The 24,561-nt window shown below is 18.9% G+C and overlaps 4 protein-coding genes across 4 annotated transcripts; 1 reads left to right on the top strand and 3 right to left on the bottom strand.

Annotated features, from left to right (window-relative positions):
• Positions 1–3,968: 3,968 nt before the first annotated feature.
• On the top strand, positions 3,969–5,162 carry MKS88_000606 (uncharacterized protein; the record flags this gene model as incomplete). The annotated part of the gene is made up of 3 exons (XM_067217242.1): positions 3,969–3,995; positions 4,134–4,865; positions 4,989–5,162. 3 exons carry the CDS (start codon positions 3,969–3,971, stop codon positions 5,160–5,162), a joined length of 933 nt encoding a protein of 310 aa, XP_067075840.1.
• Positions 5,163–7,845: 2,683 nt separating this feature from the next.
• MKS88_000605 (uncharacterized protein) lies at positions 7,846–8,742 on the bottom strand (the record flags this gene model as incomplete). Its single annotated transcript, XM_067217232.1, has 2 exons — positions 7,846–8,529; positions 8,656–8,742. The coding sequence occupies 2 exons, from the start codon at positions 8,740–8,742 to the stop codon at positions 7,846–7,848; spliced, it is 771 nt and encodes a 256-aa protein (XP_067075839.1).
• A 2,647-nt stretch (positions 8,743–11,389) lies between these two features.
• On the bottom strand, positions 11,390–12,474 carry MKS88_000604 (uncharacterized protein; the record flags this gene model as incomplete). Its single annotated transcript, XM_067217221.1, has 3 exons — positions 11,390–11,515; positions 11,637–12,260; positions 12,388–12,474. The coding sequence occupies 3 exons, from the start codon at positions 12,472–12,474 to the stop codon at positions 11,390–11,392; spliced, it is 837 nt and encodes a 278-aa protein (XP_067075838.1).
• An 11,093-nt stretch (positions 12,475–23,567) lies between these two features.
• MKS88_000603 (uncharacterized protein) lies at positions 23,568–24,561 on the bottom strand (the record flags this gene model as incomplete). Its single annotated transcript, XM_067217210.1, has 2 exons — positions 23,568–24,347; positions 24,475–24,561. The coding sequence occupies 2 exons, from the start codon at positions 24,559–24,561 to the stop codon at positions 23,568–23,570; spliced, it is 867 nt and encodes a 288-aa protein (XP_067075837.1).

Raw genomic sequence — 24,561 nt, 5'->3', positions numbered from 1 at the left:
ATTCATAGGTATACATCTAAAATATATTTAGATCATATTTAAAAAAAAATTCCGCTAAAAAAAAAGTTATTTGAATTTTGTAATACCTCTAAAAAATAAAGAAGTAGAATGTAAAGTAATGTGTAATAAAGAAGAAAAAAAGCGGCATGAAATATGAGGTTTGAAACTCAGACACTTAAAATATATTATTATTATATAGAATTTTTTTTCTTTCTAAAAAAAATATTCATTATAACATTATATTAATGCTCTATTCAATAAAATTTTTAAGATTATATTATATATATTAAAAAAAAATAAAAATTGATATTTGCATGTTCCAAAATATTAAACTTAGAAAAAAATAATATTTTGAATAATAAAAAAGAGCAAAATAAATAAATTTAAACACTATTTTTGAATTAATATAATATTATTACATAAATTTATATAATTATATTTTATTCGATTAAAAATAACTGTACAATATTCTTCACTTCTGAAAAGAAAATTATTATGTAACCTATAAGTATGCGCATTATTTGGAAATTAATGTTTTAATTGATATAGTAAATCTTTTCATTAAAGAAAAATGATGTTAAAATATATGAAAATGTAATTATATTCCACATATAATTTATCTTATACAAAAGTAAACTATATATTCTATAAAAAACTGTTAATCTCTATGCCCTAATAAATGTTCACATATAAATAGTTCTTATTTATTATAAATTTATAATACTATAACTGTTATATATATAATAATTTTTCTCTTGAGTTATTTATATATTCGAAAAATGCAAAAATCATATATAAAAATTCAATCTTTTAATAAAGAATTTAATTTTTTTTCTCAACAAATATTGTGGCTTAAATGAAAAATGATCATACATATATATATGCATTAATATCATTAAAGTATTTTTTATTTTTGTTTATATAAGTTTTATTAAAATATATTTAAATATCAAAGAAATTATTAGAATGACTAAAATGAAATTATTCTGGATGCATAAGTTTTTATATTAATATGTATATATTATTAACTTTTAAAAAAAGATATAAACCAATAATTATAAACGATTCTTATGGTTTATTGTTTTTTTTTTTTATACATTATAATTTATTAACATTTTAATAAAATCAAAGATGTAAAATATAATTATAAAAAAGTATATAAGTTAAACAGTACTAAATTGATAAATTTCAACACTTTTATAAAATGAAGTTCAAATGAAACAGAATAAGATTATTTCAAAGAAATTTCAAAAAATATCATATATTTTTATTTTTCTCCTTTCAATTAAATATCCATTTTTACTATATTATTTTAATAAAAAATATTTTGATACTTCCTTTTTGAGTATTGAAGGGTGTTTATAAATTTTGACTTTCAATAATTTTTCTTTTTCTCTTTTTTGTAATTACAGAATAATACTTTTCTTTAATATATAGTTAATAAGATTATTTCTTCTTATTCTTTTTTATATTATTTTATAAATTATACGTATATGCATATATATATTTATAACATAAACAAATATTAGATCTATTTGTTAAAACATATAATCCATTTTGATTCATAATAATTTTTTACTTTATTCGTATACCATAAAAAATAAGTAAATTATAAATTTTTATTTACTGATTTCTATTGAGTAAAAACTCTAATAACAACATTTCGTTTATTTTTTAAATGATATAATTAATGCAGTAATAATATTAAAAACAAAAATAAAAAATATAATATTCTGAATTAATTAAAGTATTATGATCAAGTCACACAATCCTAATTGTAATGTAAATTCTAATTTGTAATATAATATCCTCATACTACACAAAACATATATATTATAGTATATCAATAATTTATTTTTCAGAAAATAATTATTTTTATTTATTATTAATATTAACATTATTTATATTTCGAAAATTTTTAATAAATTAAAATAAATTTAAATATTCTTATTTTATATGACAAATAATAAATATATAGTTCTTTTAAAGTATATAAATTTAATATAAAAAAGGCAATTTTAAAAAAAATACTTTTAAGTTTTATAATATAAGATATATATCACTTTTATATTTAGATAATATTGAGTATATAGTACAATAATATTAATATGTAGGATTTCTTTTAATTTTTATATTTGATACATGAACATAATAATTTTTTTAATTTAATTATAATCATATAATCATATTTCAAGTAAAAATTATATTAAATATTATAAAAGAATATTAACATACATAAACTTATAAACATATTTATGATTTAATACAAAGTTCAAATAACAAAACCGTAATTTTTCGAAATATATAACACTCCATGATAACTATGTAACTATATTAATTGAAACGCTTATGTAAAAATTAAAAAAAGATATTATAATATTATAAATAAAAAAATAAAATATTAACCAAAGAATATCCATTGTAAAATAAATTTAACCAATATTTATTTTAACAGTTATAATAATTATAGTACTATTATAACTTCTACATCGTTCATGAAGAACAAGACAATTAAATACATATATGAAATAATAATAAAAAGAATTTTTTTTTTATAACATTTTTTAGTTTTTTTAAAATATATATGATTATGTATTAAATATATTAGTACAGTAAAGATATAACTTATAATTTATATATCATACTAAATATATATGAGTCTAGAGTATTTTAGAACAATATTATATATAAAAAAATAGAAAATTTTTATTATTATTTTCTAAGTACGTCGCATTAAATGTTATTACGTAGTTGAATCATTTTAAAATATATTATACATAAATAAAATATAAGTGAAAAACAACAATGGAAAATATTATAATATTAACTTTTGAAGCTATTTTATTATATATAAAAATAAAAACATCTATCATAAAAAAGATTACTAATAGGTTGTATGCTCTGTAGCTTATGATAAATTTTGATTAACGTATTAAACTCTATTTTTGTTATACTACAAGTACAAATGATTTCAATAATAAATTTCATTAAATAAGTTAAGATAATTATTAAATTTATCTTTTTTTCTTTAATATATAATTATAATTAATTTATAGTATAAAAATTCTTAGTTTTTCTGCATACATTTATATATTGAATACAGATATATATTATAGCACAACGAAATTTCTCAGGAAGAAAGTAAAACTTTGACTTTCACATGTTATAGGATTAATAGAATTGACGGATTTTTTTATAATTAAACGATATAGTTTAGTTATGGAATATTATATTTATCATAAAAACAAATTTTATCAGTAGCTATATTTTGAATTTAACAGATTAATACTTATTTTCATGTAATATACTACATTATAGTTAAATTTCTATTTCATTTAATTAAATTATAATTTTAGTAATATTCTTAAAGTTCAGTTTCTTAACCTATATATATAATGTAATATCTTATTATAAATATTAAATGAAATAATATGAAAGTTATTATCTTAAGAATAAAAAAAAAAGTTATAAAATAAAAAAGAAAATTCTATACATTATAAGTAGTTAATATTTGTCTGTTTATAACATTTTAAAAAGCCAAAACGAATTCCTAAATCGTTATTTCAGTATTATAGGAAATTTATATGAGAATGAACTAAAATTAATTTATTTTTTGTAATATATATGAGTTTAATTATATAAGCATTAAATGAATAAAAAAGTAGAGAAGTGTATTTTTCTCTATAATTTTTTTTATTCAGAATAAAATAATATTGTTTTTTAAAAAAATTATTATTTTATCAGTTAAAAGCGTTTATCATATATTTTACTACATGCAAAAAACTTATTCTAACAATAATATAAAGTAAAGAAGAAATTTTCCTATGTATTTTTTTTTATTTAAATTCTATGCATAAAAAAAAGGAATACAGCATATATAAACATATATATATATTTTTTCTTTTATATAAATATTAATATTACATAAATTTAATTTTAGTTACTTAATTCACGTATACGTATATAAAATGACACCAGGAACTACAGAAGAAAAGGTAAATTTATTTTTATTTTATAATTATATATATTGTTGTGTCAAAGTTTCATTGTTCTAGAAATGATATATAAATCTATTTAATTAAAATATCATTTTTCTTATTAAAATATTATTATTATATTCTTTTTATTTTTAGGAGAATACCGTGACATTATTTCTTCAATATAAAAATGAATTTGAACGAACACTCTCAGATACTCAGAATAGCAAAGGGAGTGGGGGTAATCCTGGGAGGTATTGTATTCGTAAAAATTTTAATATTATTACTGAAACTGATGAGACCTTTATCTCTCCCTGTCAAGACATTGGTAGATATTTAATTGAAATAAAGCAAAGTCATAATTCTTATAGCCCGAAACGTTGTAAATACTTGAATTACCGGCTAAATTCAGATGAAAAATATAATAAAAAACCTGAATGGTTTCAGGGATATAATAAATTTTCATCCCTGTTAGGTAATATATGTGAGAATTATATAAAAAATATTGAACCTGATATTTTATACAAACTTAAAGGATTATACAGATATTATGAGAATTTTAATGAATATAAAGGTAAAGACAAGGATACTAGTGGTAAAATTTGTAATGATATTAAAAATCTTTATAGCTTTTATAACGATAATTACAAAGAATGTCAGGGAAATAATGAAAATTTATTTTGTAAGGAGCTAAACAATTTTAAGAAAGCATATAATGATAAAATGAATAAATTCACTCCATGCGAAGGTTTACCACAAACATTACCACAAATAGAACAAACTTCAACACAAATATTACCACCTACAGAAGTAGATTATGTATTTGTTCCCATTTTAACAACATCTATTGTATTACTAATGTCTTTCACTATATGTTTTTTATATAAGGTTAATAAGACTTATACTTAAAATTAATAATAATTTATCACATATAGAATAATTTATTTTCACAAAAATTATAAGCATATAAAAATTATATTTTTAAATAAATATACATATATTTTGATGTAGTTTACTCCACTGAAATCTTGGATATATTATCGTTTACGAAAAAAAAAAATTATTGAACTTAACAAATTTCAAGAAGAATTGAGCGAATCCTTACAAAACCTTCATGAAGTACTAAATAGAAATTATGATGAAACTTCTCATAATATATCCTATCAACCTCAAGGACACACATGATGCAAAATTAACCGTTTATATTATTTTCAATAGAAAATAAAATATTTAGTGATATATATGTTACACTTATGTACAAATTTATTAAAAAGCAATGTAAACAATAAATAAAGAAATAAATATGTCTATAAAAATTATTCAAAAAAAAAGATAAAATAAATACGATGCTATTTTTAAAATCAGTAGTAGAAAATTCCAATTAAACGAGATTCCCCTTAGAATGAAATATAAATAATTTTAAAACTTAAGCATATAACACAAGATGATAAAGAAAAAGTGGATATCCTTATATAACAATATGAGGTAGCGTTTATTTTCTTAGTATTACAGAAGAAAAAACAACATTAGAAACAACACCAATAATAATATTATATAAATAAAAAATGTAAAATCTTGGAATAAAAACCTTAATCAAAATATAAAGTATATATCTACTTTTTTTTTATAACTTTATTCAAAATTTTTATTATTTGTCCACTTTCTACTTAATGTTACTAAAAATGTTACACATTACGTAACAGTTTTAACGTTTTTTCTCTTCTATTGATATATATTATATGTCATATTGTTGACATGGTATTTATCATTGGCGCTAAGGTAGATGAATTATAATTTTAATTGAATTCAAATGGGATAAATCCTAACCATTATTTTATAATTCATAAATATGTTCTGCTCTATCATTATTCTTATTGTTTTATTACTGCATTCATACCTTATTCTATACATAACATACATATGATTAAAAAAATTGATATATGATAAATAATAAAAATAGTGTAATACATTATAAATTTTTTGATAAAGTAAACTTTAATAATAACAAATAGTATTTAAATGCCTATGCTTTGTTTTTATTTTCTCCATACAAAAAGAAAAATACAACAAATATTCTTATTAACATAATAGCAAGTAACATGTTTATGTTTATAAAATGTGAGAAATAGAAATGTAGTTCTTATTTTATTGAGTTTCCAGATATAAACCATTTCTTTATTATCTATACATTCAAATAAGAATTATAATTTAGAAAAGTAAGATTTCATTTCTCATTACATGAAATTTTTAGGCACCGTGGTAATTTGTTAATTGTAAACTTCATGTACGCACTCATTTTTTTTATTGTACATAGTTACATATGTCTTTAAATTTTACTGTAAATACGAATTTTAGTTATTAACAATGTATAATATATTTTGCACTATACTTAATGTTGAGTTCAAAATAATAAACAAAAATATATGTAATATTAAAATTATAGAAAATTATTCAAACACTGAAATATTCATTTAGAAAGGATAAATGAAATAATTTTAATGATAATGAGATACCAAATTTTATTTTTAATTATCATTTCTTTACAGTAAGCATAGATTTAGTAAAAACAAAGTTCGGAGAACATGGTTCATAAATCTAATTAAAATAAAAGCAAAATTTAGTCTGTTACAATTGTTAATTATTGTTTTTATTTAAACAGTAATTATTTATTAAAATATATATTTACATACATTGTCAACCACATACTGTGACACATAACAAAAATAAAATATAAAAGTAATAAAGTAATGTTATCTTGCAACTTCATTTATTTAATATCGACTTAATATATTTTAATCAGAATTAATCTATAAAAATTATTTACTTAGTTCAAAAAATTCGATATTTACTTAATTTAATTTTTATAAAGAAATAATTTTAGTGTTGCAAAGGTTGCTTTCATTTATATATTAAATACATAAGATTTAAACAAGAAAACATTAACAATTAGAAAAATGTTTTTAAAATTAGAAATGTATTTCTTTTAAATTTTTTTTAAGTTTATATGTAAAAAAATATTTTATTTTCTTAAATCTATAAAATATATTTTTTTCTTTTTAAGTAATAATTGATTGTATATTTAATAATATTTATAAACTTATAAAATAAAATAAGAATGTAAATGAAATTAAAATATAATTCATAAGTTCTTAACTAAGAATCCTATATAAAAGGATATTACTTAATTATGTGTTTATAATTTTACTTTTATTCGATGTAAGGAAAATTAAAATTCTAATAAAAGAATTTTTACAATTGATATAATTTATAACACATTTCTTTCACTTAAGACATATTATATATAATAAATATTAATTTCTTTCTTAAGTAAAATAACATATATATATACATCAATACATCGAAATATATTCACTATCGTTCTTTTAATACAATGCAAGAGACATTTATTGTTAATCTAAAAATAACGCATTTTCTTAATAACCATAACTAATAATCATTTTAGATTACTATTATTTATAATATGGAAAGAAGAATTTTTAATTAAACATATATATTACCATAGTTTAATTTAATTATGCGAACTGCACTATGATACAATTATTTTTGTGCACAACAACATATTTTCTATACAAATATATATAAATATATGAATAAATACGTTATTCCATAATAATTATTAAGATACAATAATAATCTATATTCAAATTCAAAAGTATTAAAACATATAAATCCAAAAAAGTACTAAGAAAATATATTTCTCTTTTTGTACATAAAAAACAGTAGTTATACTCATGTGCTTTCATAATATTTTAAAAATTATATATATTCTCATTAAGAACATCACAAAAAATATAACACTTATTATTTCATATTAAATATTTCATTATGTAAACATATCCATTCCTTATTATTCATATTTTTCATTTATTAACTTAATTTTGTTATATTTTTCATTATTTCTTAAGATCCTATAGAACCCTATTATAAGCATAACAGCTAACGTAACCATAAGTACGCTAAATAATGCTATAATAAGATATGTAAGTACATCGTCACCCCAACCGTCTACAGCTTTCAATGAACTCAGAATATCAATCTTTTTAATTTTTTCCCATATATCTTTTAAAGATGGTAAACTTGATAATATTGGTATCCCTATTCCCAGCAAGATAAAAATAAAAAACATAGCAACTCCAGTTCCATACTTCCTAAATCTAATTTTGTTTAAAGATATATCACAAATTCTCCTGTTTCTTTTAAGAAAATGATCGTAATCTTTTTTTTTAATCCATTTTTTTTCAAAATGGAAATGTTTACCATCAAACATTGCATTATTATAATCTATAACTTCTGTATAGTATTGTGCCTTATTTAATAGACCTCTATTTGATTGTTTGTTTTTTTCTTTGTCTTCTTTTTCATTATTAGATATATTCTTTTGCTTATTAACACCATTTTTTAGAAAATTTTCTTTTAAACTTACATTATTCGAATATTTATCCTTTTTACTTTTTGCAAGCGATCGATAATTACTTGTATTTAAATTTTCACCTACCTTACAGTTTCCATCCAAAAATTTGCTACATGCCCACTAAAAGAACAACATGAATATTTATTATTTATATGAATAAATAACTCGTGCTAAAAAATTGTGATAGTAAATATAAAACACTACTAATATAAATAAAGTAAATATCCTTATATTATATAATCATACCATATCATTATTAAAATTACATATCCAAGTTAAAAGGAGAAACAAAAAAATTTTAATAAATATGATAAACTTAATTTTCTGTTTCATATTGTAAATCTTTAATATTATAATATATTCAGTAAAAACAAAATTAATAATAATATAATATACTTTTAATAATATAGTATCATATTTATTTAAAATTTTTTTTGTATCATTTGCTTCGTAAAAAATTATTAAAATATATATAACTATAAAGAATTTCACAACATTAACAAAGAAAAATAAATGTGAAAATAGATTGTAAAATTTTTTTTCTTAATATTACATAAAATTAACTCTCATTAAAAAAAAATAATGTGAATTTATTTATAAATATCAAAACTATATAATTTAATTATTTAAATTAGTACACTGCTTAAATAATATTTTTTATTAATTTTTTTCAAACTAAAATAGAAAAAAATATATATATGATCTCATATAATTTCAAAATATACAGTTTATATGGAATATAGAACATAGAGAATATAGATAATATACTCTTCATTATCATAGTACAATAATTACAAATCATCAAGGTATTCTGCTAACAATTCTAAAAGCATATACATTATATTGTAGGACTTATTTTTTATTCTTAAAAATATTCATGATTAGAGTAATAGTAATAATATATAAAATAACTATCATTTTGTGTCATGTTAAACCTAGAAGATTGTTTAGAAAATTCCTAAATATTTAATATCATTTATATATTGCAATACAATGAAAAATTGAATATATTTACCACTACATGATATACGAAGGAATACATCTTTTTAAGGCAAATAAAAACTGATTTTTAATATTTGTATAATAATTTTTGAAAATTATAATTTTTAGTAAGTAAAGGTTACATCATTATTTCTATATGAGAAAGCTTTATAAGAGTCTACATAATTTTTTTTTTTTTAATTATACTTATTCGGAATAAATATTAATATAATTCTAGAAAAACAAAAAAACATATTGTTACAGTGGAATTATTCAATATATGTACACCTATACATATTGTTTACTTAGAATAAAATAAATTAAAAATATATGAAGATTAATTTAAGAAAAAAAAAAAAAAAGGAACTAATAATAATAATTTTTATTTCTTTTATTAAAAATGTTATTAGCTATTTTTTAAAATCCTTATTCACAAAAGTTCACATATTCTAGTCTTATGTTCTGTAACTTTTAAGCATCCTTAAAAAAAAAAAAAAATTATTCATAGGTTATTCCATTGAATAAATAATAGTTATTAATATATAAGTAAATGTAATAACTGAGGCAAGTGTTAATGTTGTGCTATAATTTTTTATTCAATTTATAAAAAGTCAAACTTATAGAAGAAAATTACCCGTAAAAGAGTTCCATGAGGAACATTGTTCATTATTTACATTTAATTAAATATTACAAAAAAAAAAAAGTTCACTAAAATATATCTTAGTGAACTATATTTACAAACAGAAACGTTATATATTTATTAGTTATTCACAAATATGCTATACATTTATTTTTTAATTTATTTTTATTCAAAAAATGAAGTTTATAAATAGAAAGTATTAGTAATTATAAACATTAACTATGTATGTTCGCATACAATTTTAAAACAATATTAGCTCTTACTATATTTATAGTAAGCATAAATAATAAGGCAAATATAGAAAATTTAGTTATGCATAATTATATCCTTACTGAAAACGATATAATTTTTTCCATTATACTTAAGGAACGTTTCGATTTTTATAGATATGTAGCACATATACAAATGATTTTTATAATGAAAATACAAAGAACATCTGGAAAAAAAAATTTGAACATATTATTTATTAATATATGATTATATATAGTTCATTAAATTAATACCTTAACAATGTAATATATAAAAATAATATATATTATATTAATTTATAAATTTTTCAGTGTAAAAAATGTTGAGGTAATTTTAAAAAACTAAATTAAAAACGTATTTGATAGGAATATTAATAAGTTAAATGTTTTTAACTCTTCATTTAACATTAAACATTTCGAAAAATGAAGTAATTAAACAGTTATAAATAAATAATATTTAATAAATATTTTATTTTATTATATATTTAGAATTTCATATTTAAATCATGAAAAAAGTACTAAGCCCTTGGTAATAAGACCTACTATAAAATAGTTCTATAAGATTTATATCACAAAGCGTATTTTATAACATAAATATTAAGCTTATTTGTTCGTAAAAATAATATATATATACATATCAGTGTAAAATTATGTGTTAACTTCTCTATATAAAACACCAATTAAAAACACATTTATTTGTAATTTAAAGTAATCATAGAATTTTTTGATTACTAAAAAAAAAAAATCCTTTTAAAACACAAATCTATTAAAAATATAAAGCTATATAATTTATAGTTAAATATAAACTAGCAATGGTCATTAACAAAATTATACGTACTGTCCTATTATATATTAAATTTAAAGCAAATATATATTTTTTTCTTAGGAAAATTTTGAAATACAAAATTATACTTATAAAAGAATATTATTCAGTTATGCTGAAAACGAGCTTTGGAATAAAAATAGAAAAATATTAAAACTTTCTAATTAACAAAAAAACTAAGAACACATACATTTTCTGTTGTGTATCAAAAAATACACTTATATTGTATGGTAATTATAAAATTTTAAGCAGTTATTAGAATGTTTATTAAGTGTATTCCCATAAATATTAATGATAGTAGTTTGATTTCAAGATATCTATGCAGAAATAAAAATATTCCTTATTATTATTTTTCTCTTTTTCTGAATTTAATTTTTTCATATTTTTTAACTTTTTTATGGTAATAAATAATTCCTGAAATTAGAACAATACTCAATAAAATAAAAGGTACAAAATTTATTAGAATACGAAAAAATTGTCCTAATATGCACATATCACTAACTTGGTTTGCAGCTTTACACATAATGCATGTAACCTCTGTTGTTCCTTCATTAGATATACTGTGTTCCAAAAACCCTCCTACCTTTTTCAACCATTCTAAAATAGAAGACCATGGAGATTCCTTGATTATAGGTTCTAAATATTCTTTCGTTAAGCCTAGTTGATACAATAAACTACCTTTATTTCCAAATGTCAGTGATACTTCTAGTATAAATATTATTAATATAAACAAGAAGATTAATACAGGTAAAACAATTCGTAATCCGTATTTTTTACGCATTACTTTGTTGTAAACCTGATTACTAATTGTCTTGTTATTTCTAAGAAAATCCGTATAATCAAGTTCCTTGAATATTTTTTTTTCTAAATGGGAATATTTCTTGGTTTCAAATGTACAAGATTTATTTTTTATAGTTCCTTTATTATCTCCTGAAATATTTGAAAGATATGGGTTTGACTGTTTCTTTTTTCTCGAGTCATCTTTTTCACTATAAGATATATCTTTTTTTTCGTACACTCCGTTAATTTTCATTTCTCCTTTTAAACGTACACTACTTGCATCATTATTTTGCTTGTATTTTGCTAGTAAACGACACGTTCTTGCGTATAACCTTTTGTGATGTTTCCAACTTTCACCAAAAGATTTCTTAAGAACATACTAAAAAAGGAAAAAATTAAAATTTTAGTTATATAATTAAATATCTAATCGTAGAAAAACAACAATATTAAAAATAGAGCACAAAATATATTAATAATATATATATTCTTAAATAATGTTATTATACCATTTTAATGTAAAAATAACATATCCAACTTAAAAGGATCAACGTAGTAAATTTAATAAATAATTGTGTCTTAATTTTTTGTTCCATCATAAAGATATTTAAAACTATAATATATTAAGCGATAATGTAACAATAATATAATATTTCTATAATTATAGAGGACGCTATTATTATTATTTTTTTTTTTTTATTTTATTTTATTTTAGAAAAAACATATTAAAAATATATTACTTTAATTTTTTTATAAAAGAGTTCAAGAAAAATAACTGTAAAAATAAACTATAAAATTTTTATCTTAATATTATTTATAATTTAATAAATATAATTAAAATACTATAAAACAAATTAATTAATGAATATTCAAAATATATATATTATTTACCTAATGAAGTAATGGTTTAATATTTTTTTAGTTCTTTTCAATATAAAATAAAAAAATATATATATGATTTCTCAACATTTCGAAATATTTAGTATATGTAGCATATAGAATGTAAAGAATATAACTAATATATTTCTCCATATTGTAGGAAAAGTATTCCTGTTTTCAATAATGTATTCCTATTATTAATACAAATATTATTAATATTAATTTTGAGAAAAACAGTTTATTGCTAAAATAATATTAATTATTATATCAATATAATAAAAGTAATAATAAATGAAAAAAAAAATTTTTGACTAGTTTTTTCTTTATTTTATATGTAATATATGGGAAAGTTACTTTGTAAACTTATGCATTTTTTGCGTTCTATAATATAGGTAAAATAACGGATTTATAACAAAACATGTAATATATAAAAAAGCTACGTATTTCAATGTTAATAAGGAATGACCTTTTACTTTTGTAATATAATTTTGGAAGTATGCAGTATTTAATTACATATAATTAATGCTATTACATATAAATTAAATTATTGTAAAATCATCAACTTATTTTAATTTTTTTTAATTTAATATTTATATTTAAAATATATATAGTACAAACATAATAAATAACGTATAGAGCAATGTTTGTACTAACTGTATTAACATATGAATAATCATGGAAGAATAATTTACTTTAATTATTTAAAAAACAAAAATATATACAATTCGATGTTATTCATATCCTTCAAAGATATTTTAGTATTTTTTATAAAAAAGTACTGACTTCAACAATTACGTAAGTAAAAAGTAAAATGAGAAATGTTATTAATTCGCTCGTTTAAATATAAAATTTCATTAATTCTAAAATTAATAAGGTTTTATTTATAATTAGTTCTTTAAAGGAAAATTGTATTATTGTTCATTCATAATATCATACTTCAATTATAAGAAAAATAAAAAAATCCGTAAAAATATTTTTACATCAAACAGTTTATGAAAAATTTATATTTTATAATATTTTTTTTATAAATCTGATTTTTCATGTATATTATAAAGTAAGAAAACACATTACTACAAAAAAACTAATGATTTGGATATAATTAAATAAAGAACAACGTAATATATCAATATATAAAGTAATATATAATAAATTTTTTAAAATTATAATCAAAATATCACTTACAACAATTAAAAAAAAAAAAATTGTTAAAAAAATAAATTATTTCATTCTATGAGAGAAGTTGTATCAATTGTCACTTTGTATATTAAATTAAACAAATATATATTTACTGTATTAAATATCTTTTCGAAACATTTAGACATTTTATTTTTGAATATAAAACACATTTTTATATTTAATATTTAGTAATGTCAATAACGCAATTATATAAAACAAGAAAAAAATATTATATATATATAATAAGTCAAAATATTTAACAAATTCAAAACAATAAATTAAAATACTAAATAAAATATAAAAACATTATAACTGTTAAATATATTATATATATTATATATATTTTTTTTTAATTTTCTGTATGAATAAACTTTTCTATATTATCTAGGTTCCAAAAAAAAATATTTTTAAGTACACAAGGAATAATTTTTTTAAGAACAATTTCATTAATAATAAAAAAAATGTTTATTAGATAAACCATGTATATTATATATGATCACTCTATATTATTTTTGACCAGTATTTAACTTTTTTTTCATTTACTGCATTGGCCTCTATAATCCTAAGTATTTTAACAGCATATAAATAATCACTAAAATATATAATTAAATAACTAACAATCGTATATATTTACCCCCCTTCTCAGAATTATATAATCGTATTAGTATTTCTTCTCTAATTTATAGTAAATTTTCTTATAGAATAATAAAAAGTGTAATAAATGTACAATAAAGGAAAATATTCCTATGCATCCGCTTATAAAAATGTATTTATAAATGATTAATATTCTAAACTACTTTTTTTTGGAAGAACCAGCAGAATACTTTTTCATACACAGAAATGAGACCCATATATATTAGTTTTTTAACTACAAATATATGTATCATGGAAAATTGCTTATATAAAACAGAAGTCGATTTGTTAACCAATTTATTGATTTCAGCTTTTGAATTATCTTTGTCCATATACTAAAACTTTCCATCATATTCTTTTTCAATATTATAATATTCGTCGTTTTAAACATAATATCCATTTTCATATAACATATCATAAATCATATATTATTTGTTCCCTTATTATTTTCTGATAGAAATATATAAGCACTTCTATCTAATATTCCACGTGCATGGTTCTAACAAACTAAAAATTTGTTAAAGTTACAATACCACGAATATAAAATGTTTTTATTATTTATAATATAATAAATATGCCTACTCAAATAAAATTTCCACATTAATAGATATGTATTTTTATATAAAATAAAGCACAAAAATATATGAATTAAATTTTCTTCTATGTTATAACGCATTAGTGAAATAAGAACATATCCAAATAAAAAGGACAAACAAAATAGTTTCAGCTAAAATAAAAAATTTCATTTTTTAATTTATGTAAGAACTAATGAATTTTATAATATATATAAAAGTAACTAAAGAATTCAGTGTAAATTAACATGACCCTGACAAAAAGGTAAATTTATTTGCGCTGCTATTTTATTTTTAAAAAAGGTATTAAACTGTATTAGTATAATACAAATATATAGTAGAAATAAGAAAAGTTTATTTAAAAACATTTTTGTAAATATTTCCGATAAAATTTTTTATCAAAAAAGAAACATCAAAATAATTTTTGTTTATAATAATTATTTTAATATATCCTCAATATATATATATATATACATATATTAGTAATATAAGAGAACAATTCTGAATTTTAGTTATCAGTGCTTTTCAGAAGAATTAAAAATTAAAATATATTTTTCATTAAGAATAATTATTTTATTTGATAATTAGAATAAAAAAAATATATATGTTTTGAGAACTGGTACATAGGCAAATATTAGTAATATGGTTATTAATTTTTTTGTTAGATGCCTAATAATAAGCTTATTTATTTGTACATGTTATACCTATAAACACTATTTTATAATTAAAAAACATAAATTATATTATAGAATTTAATAATATACACGATATGAAAACAAAATTTATAATAAAAGAAAATTTTCTTTTCTGGTAAAATTTATAATTTAATATATTCCATATACTTATAACATAAAGAACTTTTATATAAGAATATATTGGAAATTCCCCTCTAGTAATTAATTAGTGTGCAAAATACTTATACTTCAAAAAGTACTATCCAATTTAACTTTTTTATATATATGTATAATATTATTAAATGTTGAATACTATTACTTCATATAACTTAAAATAATACAATATGTGTATTATGGCTAAAAATAAATTAATTAAATTTAAAAATTAAGTAAATTTTAATTTCTTTTTTTTTTTTTTTTTGTTTAACATATAAATTTGTACGTTCTAGAGAAATTATATTAAGATAAATTAAAAAAAATATGTAAAAAGAAACGTACTAAAAAAAAATTGCAAAAAGAAACTAATATCTTTAAAAAATACAGAAAAATATATATAATAAAACATAAAAAAAATTTGAAAAAATATTTAATGTATTATTTTTCTATTTCATATTTCAAATGAAGAGATAAGTTTGCATATTTTTTGTTGATTTATAAATAAATATAATCAGAAAACATGTATAAAATTACAACTTACATGTAACTTAGCAAAATAATATAAATCTTATATTTTATGAAATATAACTACAAATAATAAATATTTATATTCCAAAACGTTTGTTCAATATAATGGATGTAGTTAATTACAAAAGCATAATATATTATCTATACTATTTCAATTGTATATCAATAAATTGATACTAAATTTTATAATCAAATTACTTTTTTTAAAAAATAATTAAAAAAGAATATAAAAAATTTTTAAAGTTTACGTTACATAATGTATATTACCTTATAGAATAGAACAAGAATAAGATAATAATTTTTTTATTCCAAGTTTTCATACACATATATTATATATATACATATAAACATAGTTAAAAATATTCTGGATCTTAGATCTTTAAATGCTTTTTTCATTCGCATTTTAATTATTATGTATAAATTTTAAATTTATTTTTATATAAAAAGCTGTAAGAGCGCACCTTAGGAAATGATATCCTATATTATTAAGAACACATAATGATAAAAATTATATAAACATACTAGATTATAATTATATATTATTTTCTAAAATTCTGCATAATTAATTTAGCTGGTAATTTTTAGAGAATTAACTTTTTCCTATATATTTTTAATCATGCTATAATTTTTAAAAATGTTCATGCAAATTTAAATTAATTATGCATATTCAGTAAAATGAAAAAATGAACTATATGTAATTTTCATTTTTCTTGAAATATTTAACTAAGCCCTAAATTAGTGAATGCAACATCAGCAAATAGTATTACTAAATATATATATTTATTTTATATATTCATACCTGTTAATTCATACATATATATTTGTAGTAATCCCTTTATATCTCTTAAAATATTGTAGATACAAAATCGCTCGTAATATTCATTTCTCATAAATATATGTTTTGCAATATTAGATTAAGTCCCTTTTAATTTGTCCTTACTGTTATAATGATAATAATAATATAAGATATATGACTTTTTTTATTTTAATTTTTCGTTTAAAAATTAATTAATATGAGTTATACATATTTCCAGTGAAATTAATATTTTTCTATTGTTTCATTAAGTGATATTTTTACAATCATTATTATTATAGGATTAATAAATCTTTTCTGCAACACTATTACTACCATGAGTGATATTGAAGTATACTAACACAAACACATATATTTTAAAATGATCTCTAGAATAAGGACCATTCCTATTTTTATCTACATGTATTTGTTGTACTCTAGCACTGTACGGATATTTATCTTTTCTAATTGATTTACTTTTTAAAAATGCATATAAACTTTCCATATTATAAATATGTTTATATATATTTATCTAATATTATTTTGACAAAAAAAAAATTACAAAAAATATGGTATAATTTTTTGTTTTTTTTAAGTTCCAAATGAATTAATACATTATATGCAAACATGCACACGAAATATGTTTTTGCATATTTTTTTTTGTTACATGTTCATACTTTTTTAGATGTTAGTTTATGCATGGTAAATATTATAAACATGTTCATGTACGCGGAAGTACATCTTATTCATATATATGTATGTACATATAAACTTTGTTCCATAATTCTACAACAAAAAACTTTTACGTTTTTTTTTTATACCTTTAGACATTACATATTTATATTAAGATAGAGCATTGGTTTTCATAATACTTACGATAAATTCACTAATTACACCCTGTATAGGAATCTATAATACACGTAATAAAATGTTCGTTTTCATTTTTGATGAAATATTCAATGAGATTGGTGTAAAACGATATTTCTGTGCAACAAATAAATTTAAACTCTTCCCTCTTAAGGGAGCTTACACTGTTTTTCATATTCCTTTTCGTTTTTAATATTCTTAAGTGAAATATATATTTCAATGAACTTTGTTCAATGGTGATATTACGCCTTGTCACATATCAAATTTTCATTAATTTTCTCATTCTATCTTATTTACATAAACTTTTATAAAGAATCATTTACAATGTAGGCACACAAGGTTGTAATGTGTTCAAGTACTTGTAAAAAAAAAGCCAACATGCAAAAATTCGTATAAAAAATTTGTATTCATGTGTACTCATGTGCGACGTCTCAAAGTAAAAATTCTGATACGTGCATAAAAAGATAGTTCAGGAAAAGAAAAAAATTATATGCATCTAAGTGCGTTCCATATTCTTACATAATCATTCACTCATTAATAATCCTATTTTACGTATACAGACATTCACGTAATTGTATCCTTAAAGTATTTAAATTATTTATCTACATGAAATTAGTTCCAGACCATAAATATATTAGTCCATTTATTTTGTTTTAAATTAATTACACACACGTTAACGCATTTATAAAAATATTTTTGCAATGAGGAAAATAACAAAAAAAAATTTACACATATACATATGAAACTCAGTCATAAAAAGAAATTTCTGATGTCTTAATGGGAAAAAGATAAAGCATGACATACATTATGCATATTATTTCATGTATTTTTCCTAGTTTTATCATGTGCAATCTGTGCAGGAGACAAAATTTGTATGAACCCCTTTAAAAATATGATCAAATTATTCAAATTGTTTTACTAGGTATAAAAATAAATATTCATTTTATGAAACATAGAAAAGTACTTATGTGGAAAAAAGTAAGTGCACTCATTATCCTAGGAATTTATACATATATACCCACACATAAAGACACACGTATGCACACATATGGATACAATATAGCAATATATGTAACACAAAAATTTTCCGAACAAAGTAGATTTTATTTTTTAGAATCCTAAATTCCAATGGAATACATATTTATAAATTTATTTTCGCAGCTCCTGAAGATCAAAAGCAAACTAAGAGAAGAAAATAAAAAATGAAAAAATGTGGTAAATAGTTACATTTACAAGTTTTTTTTTGTATCTTTTTTGTATTAACCGTTTATATATATATCCTTCTTCCTTTATTAGAAGAACATCTTTATAGTTGTCCACCTAACATGCAAAACAAACTAAAAAGAAAGAAAAACTTTAAATTTACCTTACATTTATACATTTATTATCATAATTAATTATACATTATGTTATTGTTCTTTTTTTTATGTTTCCTGTTATCATTAGCTCTAGTTTTAATTTGGCATGGTACTTCAACTATCCTTTCCCTTCTTCTAGATTCTTCCCTTTTTTAGATTAACTTTCTGTTAATAAATTTAGATACTACTTATATAGAAAAATATAACCAAACAAAAATAAATTGTGTTCTTCATTATGTGCACATTGTTATTCTTACAATGTACATATTATTATACTCTCTATTCTCTACTTCCTTTTTAACTAAAATTTTTGCTTGCATTATCCCTTAATTTTTAAGGGAACAGCTAATAGTATACAATTAATTATGATCATGTCAACATTTACAATTATAATTACGCATTTTACAACATATATAATAACAAGTCAGCACTCCATTAAATCTTTAGTGAATTTTTTACAACACTTAAATAAGGATGCTAATTTTTTTTTTTTTTTAATTCTCGTACAAGTCATTTTACTTAAAAATTAATAATTAAATTTAATTATTTATAATATTTCAAGTATTAATTTCAAGAAAAAACAGAAAGGCAAAAAATAAAAAAAAAATATATCAAAAGTAAAGGTATAAATCCTAGGTAAAAGAAGGAAGTAAAATATTTAGGTAAAAATGATAAATAAAAGTGGGACCTAAATAATGCTTTACGTATAAATGTATATATGCAATATATATTAGTTTCTCATGTATACGTGTAAATATTTAAAAATAATTTAGAAAAAGTTAAAGAAAAAAAGAAAATATAACTACGAAAATGAATAGAGGCATGCAAATATGTAACAATATATATAGGACCTCATTAAAAACTAATAGAATAAAAGCAAAGAAAAACGCAAGAAAAGTTTGAAAGAAACATAAAAGAACGAGAATGCATTCAATACTAACGAAAGATATATATACTGTAATTGACAAAAATATTGATGCTAATATGTTTTTATTTTTGAACTTATAGAAGATAACTTGTCTCAAATATACTGTTATATATAAGAAAAGAAACTAATAACAATCAAATTATAGTAGTCCACAAAATTATTTCTTTAATTTATTATATATAAAAATATTTAATTATTATGTATAAATATTATATTATTTAAAAATATTAATAATTATTTAAAGATTATATTACTATATTTCATATGTGAGTTAGCTTATTATAACTTGTAAAACAAAATATTACACACATGATAAATTAATTATGAGATAACAAAAAAATAACTATATAAAACATTATCATATATATATAATTGTGTTTATATTTATTTCTTTGTAAATTATATTATTTTACTAATTAAATAAAGAAAATTTTAGTTAATTTCCTTTTAAAAGTTATATTACTTATTAATATATGAAATATAATATTACATCAACAGAGATATAATTTAAATTAATATACAATAATTATGTATCATATTAATATAAATTATTCAGTAAAAGTTCACTAAATTGATTTATTTTGTTATTTCATTATGCTTACAATATAAAATGACTATTTTTTAAGGTTCAATATATTTCCAAAATAATATATGCATTATTATAATAAGGAAAATTAATATTGTATTACATAAATAATTATTAAACATTTAATAATGTTACAATTAATATTCGAAAAAAATTGTGTGTTAACTAACTTTTAGCGTAAATATAAAGAAGAAAAAATAAAAATTGATTTTTATATGATAGCTCAGGAATAAAATTTCCATAATAGATATAGTAATAATTATTAATAAAAACAAAGAATAGTTTAAATTCCATGCTGTATATTACTTGATTAATATTTCATTCTCACTTGTAGTTAACACATAAGAATTCATTTAATAATTAAAGTTTAATTATATTAATGAGATTACTATTTTATAAAATACAGACATACTTCACGTAGAGATTCTTTAACAATTCATATATATTTTTCAAGTATTATTTATAATAATAGATAGCTAAAATAAACATTCATATAAATATGTACTTATAACTTTATAATTTATCATACTAAGAACAACATAAAAATTAATTCAACTTGAGTTCTAATAAAAAACAAAGAAATACAAAAAATTGTACTAATCTTTATTATAGTTCATTACAACTTTCAGATAATATATATAGATGCATTTAATGCATAAATTGTCTCCATATCTGCAGGTACAAGATGAAATAGAATTCGATCTTCTAGAAAATCGTCTTATTTATTTATTATATTTGAAAAAATAAAAAAAAAATATATTATCATAATAAAATTATTTTACATATACATATATATATATATATACATAAATATTATAAACATAGGAGAAAATATATTAATAAAATAAATAAATACTAAATATTAACAAAAGCAAATATATAAAAATATTTTTTATTATAAAAATTATTATCAATCTATTCACAATCTCTACACAGGTTTCTTCATATATGTGAACTAGACTTCCACAAGTCCTAAGTAAGTTTTTACCAAAAAAAAAGTATATTTTTTCTTTAATTCACAAAACAATAATTTGCAATGCATATATAAATGAAATAATTAAGACACATATTAATATTATAATTTCATTTGAATCTATAGTAAATTAAATTTTACAAATAAAATTTAATCATGAAATTTACTATAACAGATGTTTAATGTAAAATTATGTGAGATTATTTAATTTAAAATTGTACAAATAAAATAAATTTAATTTATTAAATAGTTTTAATTATAACTAATCTAACCAAAAAATAGATCTCTTGTATTGATTAGATGCTTATAAAAAATATGATACTTTTTCTTTTAATATAGTTTTATTTAAAAATTAGGCGTAATAAACATGAAATTGTAATTACTTATAAATTACATATATTTCTATATACATTTAAAATTATTTAACCTTCTTCTTAATATATTTATACACAGATATAGGAAAAATACATAAAAAAGACATTCGCTATATTGTACGATTGTAGAAAATATATGTTTAATTCAATTATCATTAAATATTATATATCTTATTACATATATTTTAAATTTTAACTATAATAAAAAAACAAAATATATCAAAAAATTATACATATTATCTGTTAATATATAATTGCATTATTTCATTAAATTTATCCTTTAATAATTTAAAAAACAAAAGTTAAAAAAATATTTAGTTCATTTATTTATTTATATATTTCAATAATTATACATTTAAATATTCTTCCCAAAATATAACAAATACCACAATTAAATACTATTATAATAAACTAAATGGTTTTACCTATTCATTTAATTGTATGTATTTATAATTCAATTCTTAGTAAATTATAATGCATAATCCTAATATAAAAAAGACATTATTTTGTTTTGTGTTTATAACTTCACATTAATACCCTAAAATAAAAAACTAACTAAATTTATATTAAAATATTTTTTAAGGTAATTATGATTTATTACGTACTTCACATTAAAAATATATGTCATAATATATATATTAAGTTCTTCTTTTGTAAAATATATATATATATATATCAATGGAACAAAATATAATGACTTTCTTTTCATTACAGAGAGGACACTTATACTTCTAATATAAAGTAATAATATGTTTTCTTAATAAACAATAAAAGAATTAAACTTATAGACTAGAAAAATATCTAAAACAAATCAACTACTTTTATATCAAATATAAATTAGCGCTCTATTAAATTTTATAAATTTTGATATTGTATATTCATTTTGATGCGCATACATATTTTTTACGAAAATATATTTAAAAACAAAAATGTATATGTGAACACACCATATTTATTCAAGACGAAACTCTATTTTATAATACAAATTAAAAAAACATTAAAATACTCAAATTCACAACAAAACTAAGAACATATATTTTTACCATTTTATATCAAAAACGATAAGTAGTAGCATTTATAAACTTTAAGCAATTATGCTCATATTTATTCAGAATAGTGCTAATGATATTACATGTATTACTTCAAATTATTGACTTCATTACATAAGTAAAAATATATCTTGCTATCAATTTTATCTTTTCCTAAACTTTATTTTTTGATATTTGTTAACTTTTTTATGGTAGTAAAGAAGCCCTAATATAATTGTGATACCTAATATTAATAATGGTACTATATAAACAATATAACCAAAAAAACTCTCTACATAAACATGCCCTTTTACTGGATTCATCTTATCTTTAGTACCCCTTAACATCATTTTTTTTATTTCCTTCATAGATTTGAATAACCAATTTAACTCGGATTTTTCCAAAAATTTGTGCAAAGGGCCGTACCAACCCTCTCCATGGCACAAAGTCACTAATCTAATCAATGCCCATGTAAGTCCACAATTGCAAAGAATATCTAATAAGATAAATATTGAAAACAACATTAACAATATTAGAGGTATAAAAATTCGTAATCGGAATTTTCTACGCATTATTTTTTGGTAGACTTTATCATTGATTGTCCTGTTGTTTTTAAGAAAACTTAAATAATCCAATTCTTTGAATATTTTTTTTTCAAGATGAGAGTATTTTTTTGTTTCAAATATAATAGATTTATTTTTTTCAGCTTGTTTATGGTGATTTTCATAATTGGATAAACCTATATTTGAATTTTTTTTCCCTGTTTTTGACCATTCCTCAATAAATGTATCCTTTTTTTTTGTTCCTTCATTATATGGAATATTTTTTAACCCTATCATACTTGAATTTTTATGATGCTTATATCTTTCAAATAATCTATTAGTTCTTAAACCTAATTTTCTATTTACATTGTATTTTCCATCTAATGATTTGTTAAATATACTCTATAAAATCAATGCAAATGTTTATTATTTATAGAAATAAATATTATAAATGTAAAAAGCTGTATTAATAAAAATTAAATAAGTAGAATATGAATAGTTCATAAACGTTTGAATGTTATTATCATACCACATCATTTCTGAAATAGAATATACAAGTTAAAAATATAAAAAAAGTAACATTAATTAATAAGAGTGACGTAAAATTTTTTTCCAT

Source organism: Plasmodium brasilianum, chromosome 1, assembly GCF_023973825.1.
Source record: "Plasmodium brasilianum strain Bolivian I chromosome 1, whole genome shotgun sequence".
NCBI lineage: Eukaryota > Apicomplexa > Aconoidasida > Haemosporida > Plasmodiidae > Plasmodium > Plasmodium brasilianum.
Note: the sequence above shows the minus strand (reverse complement) of the source record. Positions and strands in the feature narration are given on the sequence as shown.